Source organism: Amblyraja radiata, chromosome 1 (assembly GCF_010909765.2).
Source record: "Amblyraja radiata isolate CabotCenter1 chromosome 1, sAmbRad1.1.pri, whole genome shotgun sequence".
Lineage (NCBI taxonomy): Eukaryota > Metazoa > Chordata > Chondrichthyes > Rajiformes > Rajidae > Amblyraja > Amblyraja radiata.
This window is the reverse complement of record NC_045956.1, coordinates 121,367,947-121,380,761: the sequence shown is the minus strand read 5'-3', so window position 1 is coordinate 121,380,761 and position 12,815 is coordinate 121,367,947. Positions and strand designations below refer to the sequence as shown.

Below are 12,815 nucleotides of genomic sequence, written 5' to 3'. Positions count from 1 at the left end.
GAAAAGTGCAATAGCCATAATTGGGTACGTTGTGTGATCAGGACCTCACCTGTTGCTAGTGAGAGCATTGTGCGGAATTCTCTTTGTCTTTGGGAAGTAGAGGCATTGGTGTGCTTTCTTAGTTGTGGTTTTATCAGGACATATGATTGGTGATATTACACCTAGAAACTTGAAGCTCTCGGCCATCTACACTTCAGCATCATCAATGCTGATTGGGGCATGTACACCACCCATTTTCTGATGTCATTGATGAGCTCCTTTTGACTTGGCGAGGGAGAGGTTGTTGTCTTGATGCCATGTTATTAAGGTCTCTATCTCATTCCTATACTTGTCATAGCTGAGGATCCAATTGTAGATGGGGATGCTGATTCCTAGGCCCAGGTATTTGGAGCCATATCATCATCAGAAGTCCATCTGGTATTTTGTCTGTCACCCTCCAGCTCATCATGTTTTGTTTACACGTTGTTCTATTCTTGATCAATGCTGGAGGGATTCTACTTTAGTACTGTGATTCTTGTCAGTTGAAGTGAAATGGAACATGGCACTTTGGAACAAAGCTAGTCATCTGTTAACTTTTACCAAACAAAATGTCATCACTTGTTAGCAAACTTGAAATGTAATTTAACATGCTTGTTTTATAAAATTATTCAGGAAACTTAATGTACACGTGCTTTGGTGAAATGTAACACTCTGCCTTAATCTCTTTTCAGAAAATGTAATAAGAGATCTGGATGTAATTACAATTCCCAGTAAGGACGTAGTAATGGTTCATGAACCAAAGCAAAAGGTGGATTTAACAAAGTACTTAGAAAATCAAACTTTTCGTTTTGATTATGCCTTTGATGAGACTTCTACAAATGAAATGGTTTACAGGTAATGGGGGGAAAAAATCGGAAATTTACCTATTAACTAGCGTGCCTTGTTATAGTAATACCAAGTCTAATAATACTAGACATGAGGCAAAGCAGATTATTGAAATTAAATGAATTGATCATGCTATTGCTTTATGTTAATTCTTTGAATATATAATGATTTTTTTAAATATTGCTTTTGTGTATAGTAATCAAAAAATCTACATGTATTTGCTGTTTCAAAAGAACTTTTCTAATCCCAGTACCATTTGTATGTACTGGGAATTTATTTTTCTCCATTATTTCCACTGCTCCATTCATGCCCACCGCTCCATGCTATCAGCTCTCCTGCCATTATTGCTATATGCCATCGTACACACGAGTGTTCAGTTTTAGTTTTTAGCCTATAATGCAGTTTGTTGAATCACTCAGTACAGAATCAGCCATGGTTCATTTTGTCCATCTTTTTGAAAGACCCAAGTCATTAGCTATTTTCTTTTCCCTATGCCTATTGATCTTTCTCTTTAAAAATGACCAAATCCCTTTTGACTGTTTAATCCAAACTTCCTACTTCTCACCATTATTGTCTAGTTTCTGTTTGATTTCATTTCCCCTTCCTCTTTCATTTTGATGACTTAATAAATCCTACAGTTGGATAGCATACCAGTTTACAAGATTGATATACTAACTTTAGCAGAGTGGATTTTCGCTGGTTTTTTAGATTTTGTGAAATCATTGGGTTGAATCACCAGTGTACTGCTTATCTGAAAAAAAGGTAGGCTGAGACTACAGAGAAAAGATTGAAGGCACATCAACTATTATATATCATCTGGACTTCCAGATGGAAGCTCAGAGCATTTGACTCCTTGGGCTAAAATGGCTCATTTTATACACTATTTTGATTCCTTCGAGTACAGCATATTAAGGGAAAATGTAATTAAAGTGTTTAAGATTATTAAATGTGTTGATTGGGTACAAATTGTGCTGCAATTACTTGCCCAGGCTACTGCAACCGCACCTTCCAACCCATGGCATCTACCCGCCGAGGTAGTGTAATACTGCAGAGTAACCTGCAGATTCTTTCCAGGTCTCATCTTCCTAACTTGGAAATATGTTGCCTGAGCATCATCATTGCTGAATCTTTTGTTGCATGCAACAAAATCTTTTCACAGTACCTCGGTACACCTGAAAAAAAACTAAATCTAAGTCTAACTGGTACATTGGCCAATAGGTCTATGGGACTCGGAAGGCATTTCAGGTTGGGAACCTTCAGTCTGATGGAGTAGAGGGGAGGAAAAGGTGGAAAGAAGAAGTGGGGGTGGGGGCAAACCTGACAAATGATGAATAGGGCTCAGTGTTGTAGAGCAGAGGGATCTAGGAGTACAGCTGTATAGGTCCCTGAATGTGGAGGCGCAGGTAGATCGGGTAGTCAAAAAGCCTTTTGGCACGTTGGCCTTCATCAGCCAGAGTATTGAGTATAGAAGTTGGGAGGTCATGTTGGAGTTGTATAAGACATTAGTGAGGCAGCATTTGGAGTATTGTGTTCAGTTCTGGGCACTGTGTTATAGGAAAGATGATGTCAAGCTGGAAAGGGTACATAAGGTTTACAAGGATGTTGCCAGGACTAGAGGGTCTGAGCAATAGGGAGTGGTTGAGTAGGCTGGGTCTCTATTCCTTGGAGCGCAGGAGGATGAAGGGTGATCAGATAGAGGTGTATAAGATCATAAGAGGAATAGATCGGGTAGATGCACAGAATCTCTGTCCCAGAGTAGGTGAATCATGGACCAGAGGACATGGGTTTAAGGTGAAGGGGAAAAGATTTAATAAGAATCTGAGTGGTATCTTTTTCACACAAAGGGTGATGGATGTATGGAACAAGCTGCCAGAGGAGGCAGTTGAGGCTGGGACTATCCCGACATTTAAGAAACATTTAGAGAAGTAAATGGATAGGAGAGGTTTGGAGGGATATGGACCAAATGCTGGCAGGTGGGACGAGTGTAGCTGGGACATGTTGGCTGGTGTGGACAAGTTGGGCCAAAGGGTCTGTTTCCACACTATATCATTCTATGACTGTGGATAGATGCAAAATGGTGGAGTAACTCAACAGGTCAGGTAGCAACTCAGCAACTTTTGAGATGCAGCCTGACCCGCTGAGTTACTCTGGCATTTTATGTCTATCGTTGGTGTAAACCAGCATCTGCAGTTCCATCCAAGGTGTTGCCTGATCTGCTGAGTTACTCCAGCATTTTGTGTCTATCTTTGATGTAAATCAGCATCTGCAGTTCTTTCCTACATAAATAATAAGTGGATACAGGTGAAGAGAGGTGATTGGCAGATGGATGAGATAATGACAAAGCTAGAGGTGAAAAGGAGACAAAGGCATGTCTGACAATGAAAGAAGAGAGGTGAAATGGAAATCCTGAGGGAGGGATATATGTGGAAGGGGATGGTGGAGGAGAAAGAGGAGGGAATAAAAGAAAAATAAGGAGTAGGAGATGGATGTGGGAGGCATGAGCGATAAGCATAGGGAGAAGGGGAAAGCAGGGTGACCAGGGTATTTTCATAAATGATATCAATTATGTTGTCATCAGTATCCACACACACAACCATTTTATTGTAGTAAAATTTGATTAGAACTAACATACTGTATGCTTACCCATGCTTCTGTCACCTCTGGACTTGACTTTTCTGACCCACTTGAATTTTGTTTTATGGAGAAAGGAACAGCCTCTCCTATTTTATATGCCTATTGGCCGTATTCGAACCACACATCCATCACCCTGTGCTTGCTGGTGAATATTATGCTAGACCTTAATTTTAAAGCATTTAACTTTATTTTCACTTCCTTATATGGTCTCCCCACTGTTATAAAACTATTATAACAGTTATAGCTATGAAATAATATATACTGGTGCACAACCTTTTACCCGGAGTTCCGGAAACCGAAAAGCTCCGAAAACCGGACATTTTTTCCAGGATGTCGTCTGCACACCAAAGCTCGCATTTGGCGCCAAACTTGACCCGAAACGACCCATGGTCAACCCAGGTCTGTACTACTTTAGCGGCTGCCTCCTCCCCGGAGACCGGGGAGACACTTAAACATCTGTAATTCATTGCTTAAATGCTAGTCAGTTAGTTTGGAAGGCTTTTATGTGAAGGGGGGGGGGTTGGGTGAAGGGGGAAACTTTATTTCTTAGTCCCCTACCTGGTCGGAGAGGCGGGGAGCGGGCAATGCCTTACCAGGTTGACGTGCAGTAAGCTCCGGAGCGCTGTGGCCGCCGACTCCCAACATCGCGGAGCTGGGGCTGCGGGCGTCCGGCCGCGGGCGGCGTCGGTTGTAGCTCCGACCCCGGCAACTCTACCCCTGGCTGCGCGGCGCTCCAAATCCAGCGCCGCCCGCGGCCGGACGCCCGCAGCCCCAGCTCCGCGATTTCGGGAGTCGGTGGCCACAGCGCTCTGGAGCTTACTGCACGGCGACCCGGTAACGCATTGCCTGCTCCCCGTCTCTCCGACCAGGTAGGGGACTAAGAATTAAAGTTTCCCCCTTCACCCCCCCCCCCCCCCCCCCCCACCACATAAAATCCCTCCAAACTAACTGACTAACATTTAAGCAATGATTTACAATGATTCCCCGGTCTCCAGGGAGGAGGCAGCCACTCCAGACTTTTCAAGCCGGCCGCGCTACCTACCTAATCTACGCTAAAAATCTTCCAATCCGAAAAATTCCGAAATCCGAGAAGTGTCGTCCCAAGGCTTTTGGATAAAAGGTTGTGTACCTGTACTATAAAACTATTTTTATAATTGCATGTAACTGCAATAATAACCCTGCCTCCCTTCACCAAAGATATTTATGCTTTTTCATTTGTGATATTTTACTTGCTCCACCAGCTGTCAATCAATAATAACCTCTGGAATTATTTGCACAAACCTCTACCATTTCTTTCCTGAAGGCACGTTTTAATACTTATATCTTTGACCAAGCCTGTGACCATTGTCTGAGGAAGTTCTTGTTATGCATTTGGGAAGTTTGGGATGCTGTGCTTCATCATGGCACTATGCAAATATGAATTGTTGTTGATAAAGTGAAGAATGTTTGAGTGCACATGCTTACTTTCATTATCTGGTCTTCAGATTTACAGCTAGACCTCTGGTAGAAACAATATTTGATAGAGGAATGGCAACGTGCTTTGCGTATGGTCAGACTGGAAGTGGAAAAACACATGTAAGTTCTCTATTTTTTGCAAAATAGTTGCTTGACAGAGGTAATTGTAGTTGGAATAAAAATCTATTCATATTCAAGAACAATTTGATTATGTTTTATCCAAATATTGAACATGAAATTATTTTACTTGGTCATTCTAGCAGTAATGCATTCAGCAACTTATTGTAAATCATACGAGTGACATTTGCGTTTCATTATCTGGTAGAGTGTATTTTCTTATTTCTTAATTTGTCCAGGTCCAACCGAGGTGGTCTACAAGAGAACATTGATTTCATTGACGAATAAAGAGTTTTAAATTAAGCAGCTTCAGCCTCCAAATGACTCAGTTCAAAAGGTCACAACACGAGTCAATTCTTATTTTTATGGGAAAGAGTGGAGCAGTGGAATTAAAAGAGTGTAGGATGCTGAAGACTGCAGGGAGCAGCGCAGTGGGATTAGTTATGATGAAGGATCGTTGACCTGAAACATTAACTGTTCTTTCTTCGTCTCTCCACAATTCTTAACCCAGTATATCTTTCCAGCATTTTAGTTTATATTTCAGATTTCCAACATACACACTGTTTGGTACTTGGATTAATTGGGAATTTTTCTGGTTAAGGACCAAAGAAGAGACAATAACCGACACACTTTAATATTTGTGCCTTAAACCTCAAAAAATCCATGGGATTTCATCTGTGCACTATGTATGAGGTACTGGTTTTAGAGTAAGCAACAATGACAATATGGTTGGCCAGGACTCAAACCTGTCTCCAGAGGTGATGGTGCTAGAAGAGGAAATTCCAACATGGCAGCAATGGAAAGTGAAGGGGGAAGTCGGCAGCTGTGAACGGTCTGCAAAATTGCGTCATGCCCTTGGAAAGCGACCTGAAGCTCCGTGGCCCGCTCGGGAACTGCGGTAGGCCGACCTTGATGCACAGAAGTGGAGGGATGGCTGCTGGAGGCGATGGGCTGCATGTTTGCAGTAGGTATGGGTCCTGCTGTTTGCGGATGTGGTAGCAGACATCTCTAGCAGCTGAGAGAGCGAGTGGATTGAGTAGCCGGTGGCAGCTGTACGGATTGGCGGTGGAAGGAGCCAATGGCATTGCACACTTCATCAATTCAGTGTCACCCGGACACCGGATCTTAAAGTGAGAAAATCAAAAATTGCATATCATCTTGGGCCGAGTTCGAACTTTTCAGAGACTTGAAAGTCGCAAGATGATACTGGAGTGAGGCGACTTTCTGCATGCTTTACCAGGATAGGATTTTTGTACTCGTGCACAGTATGATTTGACTGGATAGCATGCAGCCCAAGCATTTCATTGTATATCTGTACATGTGACAATAAATCAATCAAACCAAACCATCATTGACAAGGCCAGAATTGGAGAATACTAATTTGCATGGGCAGTTGGAGGTTAAGAAGGAGAAAGTGTTGGGGGCTCCTGAAGAGTAATGAGGTGGATACATCCCCAGATCTGATGGGATCTATCCCAAGTTATTGAAAGAAGTAAGAGAGGAGCCTGAAGATCTTTGAGTCTTCTCTAGCCACGGGCGAGGTATCAGAGGACTGGAGAGCAGCTAATGTTGTTCCTTTATTTAAGAGGGGAAGTAGAGAGAAACCAGGGCATTATAGTCCCATGTCATTGTTTAAAGGAGAGGTTATGTCCATAACGCCCTGAGCAGTTCAGGGGAAAATCCATCATTGAGATGTTCATGGCACAATAAATTGCCAATATTGTCCAGACATTGAAGAAATCACATTGTATTGAAATTGGAATGTGGTATGAATGTAGAATTATACACATTTTGGACCGAAAGACTAAATATTTGAAGTATATGCTCAATGAAAGAATGTGAAGGTTATGCATGCTTTATGAATCTAGCAGATAATTGCTTGATAATGTGTGTGACAAGAGAAAGCCACAAAATAAACCAGATACATTTTTGGGTACTATATATAAAGGAGTTCAGGTGAAAGTGATTAGGCATTTATCAGGATTATGTCAGACGTGGAAAATAATAATTCCAGACATACTGGAAATGGTGACAAGTTAGACTTGATAGACAATTGAATAGACTACTTAAAATAACATTAAGAATGGGGGGAAATTTGTATTTTCCTAAGAGGATCTAATATACACATTAAAAAATAGGACCTCAGAAGGACGCATCAGATAAGGGAATAAAATCTGGATTTAGTTTGCATTAAATTAAAAAGTAGGATTATGGTAAGAGAATCTTGAGTTCAAAGAGTATAAAAGGTAACATTAGTTTGTTAGCACTTACTCTCTTGTGCATTTTTGACAACTTCTACAAAAAAACTGCAATTCATTTCAGAATTGTGCCTTTAGTGTTTAAATTCATCCCCCCCAATTATATTTTTTTCTGATTTCATATTTAGACCATGGGTGGTGACTTCACAGGAAAAAACCAAGATTGTTCTAAAGGAATTTATGCACTGGCAGGTAAACATTTTAACAACTAACATTTAAAAAAATAGTGTACTTTTATATCAAAGCAACAAAGACACATCTGCAGGGCCTGGTCGGATATATCCGAGGACATTGTGTGAAGCCAGAGATGAAGTTGCAGGAGCCTGGTTGAAATTTACGAGTCGTCTTTAAATGCAGGAGAGGTGGCAGAGGACTGGAGGGTGGCAAATGTTGTGCCTCTATTCAAGAATGGCTGCAGGGAAAATGCTGGGAACTATAGATTAGCGAACTTAACATCTGCAGTTGGAAAGTTACTAGAGAGTATTCTGAGAGATAGGGTATACAGGCATTTAGACGGGCAAGGGCTGATTAGGGATGGTCAGCATGTTTTTGTACGTGGGAGGTCGTGTCTCACAATCTGAGAGTGTTTTGAAGACGTGACCAAAAAGGTTGATGTGGGCAGAGTTGCAGATGTTGTGTACATGAACTTCAGTAAAGCATTCGACAAGGTTCCGCATCGTAGGCTGCTCTGGAAGGTTAAATCACATGGGATCCAAGGAGAGATAACTGAATGGATAGAAGATAGGCTTCATGGAAGGAAGCAAAGGGTGATGATGGAAGGTTACTTCTTCTACTGGAGGCCTGCAACTAGTGGTGTGCCTCAGGGTTCAGTGCTGGGCCCATTACTGTTTGTCATCTACATCAATGATTTGAATGAGAACATACACAGCAAGATTAGCAAGTTTGCAGATGATACTTCAAAATTCTTAAGGGGTTGGACAGGCTAGATGCAGGAAGATTATTCCCGATGTTGGGGAAGTCCAGAACTAGGGGGTCACAGTTTAAGGATAAGAGGGAAGTCTTTTAGGACCGAGATGAGAAAATCATTTTTTACACAGAGTGGTGAATCTGTGGAATTCTCTGCCACAGAAGGTAGTTGAGGCCAGTTCATTGGCTATATTTAAGAGGGAGTTAGATGTGGCCCTTGTGGCTAAAGGGATCAGGGGGTATGGAGAGAAGGCAGGGATGGAATACTGAGTTGGATGATCAGCCATGATCATATCGAATGGCGGTGTAGGCTCGAACGGCCGAATGGCCTACTCCTGCACCAATTTTCTATGTTTCTATACAAAAGTGGGTGGCTTTGCAGATAGTGAAGATGGTTGTGAAAAATTGTAGCAGAACCTTGATCGATTGGCCAGCTGGGCTGAGAAATGGTTGATGGAAATGTAATGCAGAGAAATGTGAGGTGCTGCATTTTGGGACATCTACCAAGGGCAGGACCTACACAGTGGATGGTACGGCTCAAGGTAGAGTAGAGCAGAGGGATCTATTAGTCCAGGTGCATGGTTCCTTGAAGGTGGAGTTGGAGGTAGATCGGGTAGTCAAAAAGGCTTTTGGCACGTTGGCCTTCATCAGCCAGAGTATTGAGTATAGAAGTTGGGAGGTTATGTTGCAGTTGTATAAGATATTTGTGTGGTCACATTTGGAGTATTGTGTTCTGTTCTGGGCACCGTGTTATAGGAAAGATGTTGTAAAGCTGGAAAGGGTACAGAAGGTTTACGAGGATGTTGCCAGGACTAGAGGGTCTGAGCTATAGGGAGTGGTTGAGTAGGCTGGGACTTTATTCCTTGGAACGCAGGAGGATGAAGGGTGATCAGATGTAGATGTATAAGATCATGAGAGGAATAGATCGGGTAGATGCACAGAATCTCTGGCCCAGTGTGGGTGAATCATGGATCAGAGGACATAGTTTTAAGGTGAAGGGGAAAAGATTTAATAAGAATCTGAGGGGTAACTTTTTCACACAAAGGGTGATGGATGTACGGAACACGCTGCCAGAGGATGTGGTTGAGGCTGGGACTGTCCCAATATTTAAGAAACAAATGGACAGGTACATGGATAGTACACAAAAATGCTGGAGAAACTCAGCGGGTGCACATGGATAGGAGAGGTTTGGAGGGATGTGGACCAAATGAGGGCAGATGGGACTAGTGCAAGTGTGGGCAAGTTGGGCCAAAGGGCCTGTTTCCATACTATATCACTCTATGACTATTTCAAGTGTTACTATTTTGATGGTTCATTTTTGATTTGAATCTCTCCATTTATTTCAACATTGCAGCTCGGGATGTTTTTCTAATGTTAAAGAAACCAAATTACAGGAAAATAGAACTTCAAGTGTATGCAACATTTTTTGAAATTTACAGTGGCAAGGTAAGTAAAACATTTTTTCACTTCCAGCACTTTGCTATTACATTTGATACTACATGACTGAAATGATTTTTAAATATTTTCAGAACACAATTACTCCTTGTAGATTCCAAGATTTATCTATATATATTTCAAAATTTCACTTTAATTGGTATCAGGTTTGCTTAACGAAACACAACATAGAAAACAGATTAACTTCTTGCATTGTCTAAGTTAATGCAGAATATTTAATTTCTTTAAGACCATGAAAAGTACGAATCGGGAGTAGACCAATTCTCTTGAGCCTGTTTAGCTATTCCATATGATCATGCACAATCTTTGACCCAAGAGCAGAAAATGCTGAGAATTTAGCAGGTTGGGCAGCATCCGTTGAGAGAGATGAAATTAAAAATAATATTTAAATATTATTAAATTAAATGTAGTAATGAATTTTAACATTTCAGATTAAGGACCCTCTCCAGAACTGGGAAAGGGAGATAAAATGGTGGTCTTAATCTGCAGAGTAGGTAGCAGGAGAAATGTATAAGGCAAAGATAGTAATTGTGATAGGATAAAGTCTGAGTTGCTGTGGGGATGAGTTGCAGGGATCATCCAGTCAATGTTGTGTTAACACAAACAAGTGTAAAGCCCCTGTCCCACTTGCGTGTCCTTGGCACGCTAATTACGCGACCTTGTGGTCGCGCTGAGGCGCGACGGTCCCGCGAAGGTCCCGCGCAACTTCATTCGCCCGCACAGCCGTCTGGAGCGCGTGACGTCATTTGAAGATGGACACAAAATACAGGAGTAACTCAGCGGGCCCGGCAGCATCTCTGGAGAGAAGCAATGGGTGATGTTTTGGGTCGAGATGCTTCTTCAGTCTGAAAGAAGGGTCTTGACCCGAAACGTTATCCATTCCTTCTCTACAGAGATGCTGCCGGTCCCGCTGAGTTACTCCAGCAATTTGTGTCTAATTTCAATTTTCTTGGCCCCGCTCTGGGAGTAGAAGTAGGGGCGGATCCGAATCGCAACGCCCGTGAGCCCCAGGCTGAGTTTGGTGATCGTTTGCCTGCTTCTGCTGCTGTTGGAGGTGAGACGTTGCGTCGCGCCAGGGTCTTGGGCCTGTCCCGCTTTGGCCGTCAGTTACATGACAGGCCGGTGGCGCGCGAAGATTTAGTTCGCAACAAAGTTTCAGAGCGCCGCGCGATATCGCGCACAACTGCATACCCCTCCGCGCTTCTCAGTGGGCCTGGCCCCGCGCGGCCACAGGATGCCCGTGCGCCTCAACGCGACGACGAGGTTGTGTAATTTGCGTGCCAAGGACACGTAAGTGTGACAGGGCCTTAATACGTTGCTAGTAGCAGGGCTGCAGAACATAGCCAGCAGGTCAGGCTGTATGAATGGAGAAAGAAAAACTGAGCTAGTTTTACAAATGGACGACTTACAGAACAAATGGTCAAAGTTGTTATTTCAGGTATTGAATTATTTCAGCAGAACTGATTATGTTGAATTTCTGTTATTCTTCTGCATAGACAAGAACTTAATCTGATGTAGACACAAAATGCTGGAGTAACTCAGCGGGACAGGCAGCATCTCTGGAGAGAAGGTATGGGTGATGTTTTGGGTTGAGATCCTTCTTCAGACAGAAGGATAACTGAATGCAGAAGAATAAGTGAAATTCAACATAATCAGTTCAGCTGAAATAATTCAAATCTAAACATTACTAGATATTAATTTTTGATAACAATCTTAGACAAAAGAAAAAAGTTGTAGCATGTTTCTAAAAGAAAGTTATTCGCATTGTTGGGGCATCATTCTTTGAATGCATCCACACTTCATCCAATTGTGGGTCTATCAGAAGAGGTATAATCTAAAAACTATGAGGGGAAAAAAAAAAGCAGATTTGAGATGTTGAGGCATCAGTAACATAACACCTTTCTTAAAACCATTCCATTCTTGCACGGATCATATAGTGTTTTTGTTTACTTGGCCTCAACTTTAGACAGAAGGGTCTCGACCCAAAACATCACCCATTTCCTTCTCTCCAGAGCTGCTGCCTGTCCCACTGAGTTACTCCAGCATTTTGTGTCTACCTTCTATTTAAACAAGCATCTGCAGTTCTTTCCTACACTTACTCTGATGTATTGTATTATTCAGGTATTTGACTTGCTTAACAAAAAAACTAAGCTAAGAGTGCTGGAGGATGGCAAGCAACAAATTCAGGTGGTAGGGCTTTCAGAACGAGATGTTAAATGTACAGAAGAAGTTTTAAAACTAATTGAAGTTGGTAATAGCTGCAGGTGAGTCTCCCTTACATGCATTACTTTTATGTTTTAAAATCTAAACTTTTTAGACATATACAATGTTTGGCATTTCTGAAATGTTTTCCTGCTTTAAACTTTTTAAAGGTGAAAAATGTTTACATTATATATATTTTTTAAACATGTCTAGCTTTTTGATGACAGCCCAACACATTGCGATCCTGTCAAAAGGGTGCTTGGTTGAAAATTTGTTCTTTTAGTTAGTTCGTTTTTTCTGAAGATGCATCCTCGGATCTATGTAACCCCGAGAGGAAAATAAAACTACTGCTTAAAGTACTGCTCAAACACCAGGAACTGTGTTTGGATGTGGGCTCACACCCAAAACTCTTAACATTGATGCTGACTTCACCAGGTTCACTTAACATGTAGAAGTCCTTTACTGGATAACATTTTAATCATCGGTTTATTGACTATTAGAAAGAAGTAGGGTACTTTTGTAAAAAATGACCAAGTATTTTTCTCCCTTATTGCAATTAAGCTAATTCAATGACCCGGGGATATGTATTATAATATGATTATAAAGTGGCCCATGTGTTGCTAAATGATGCAGTATAATTATCTATTGGAACAACAGAGCTACTGTTCGATCAAAGGTCATTGTTAAATATTTTTTGCAATCAGTACAAAATGTATAACTAGTCTTGCCTTTCCACGGTTTATGTGGCAGCAGTAGATCTAAAAGTAGTGATGCTGGAGGAGGAAATAAATTAGTTTTACTTTCCCTCACCTAGACATTTTGGAACAGCATTCGTCTTTGAAAGTTATAAAGCTTTTGTTCGTGTTTTTGAATATTGGCTCTTTTAAATAATTCTATATGTTT

The 12,815-nt window shown here is 41.6% G+C and overlaps 1 protein-coding gene across 2 annotated transcripts in view; it reads left to right on the top strand.

The window, feature by feature from the left end:
• The window catches only part of kif2a (kinesin family member 2A), a 116,653-nt gene that overhangs the window by 67,626 nt on the left and 36,212 nt on the right, over positions 1-12,815 (top strand). For both annotated transcript variants that reach the window (XM_033030010.1, XM_033030015.1), the window contains exons 9-13: positions 711-873; positions 4,983-5,073; positions 7,457-7,520; positions 9,610-9,701; positions 11,832-11,974. In XM_033030010.1, coding sequence (XP_032885901.1) covers positions 711-873; positions 4,983-5,073; positions 7,457-7,520; positions 9,610-9,701; positions 11,832-11,974 — 553 coding nt within the window. The remainder of the gene's footprint in view (positions 1-710; positions 874-4,982; positions 5,074-7,456; positions 7,521-9,609; positions 9,702-11,831; positions 11,975-12,815) is intronic.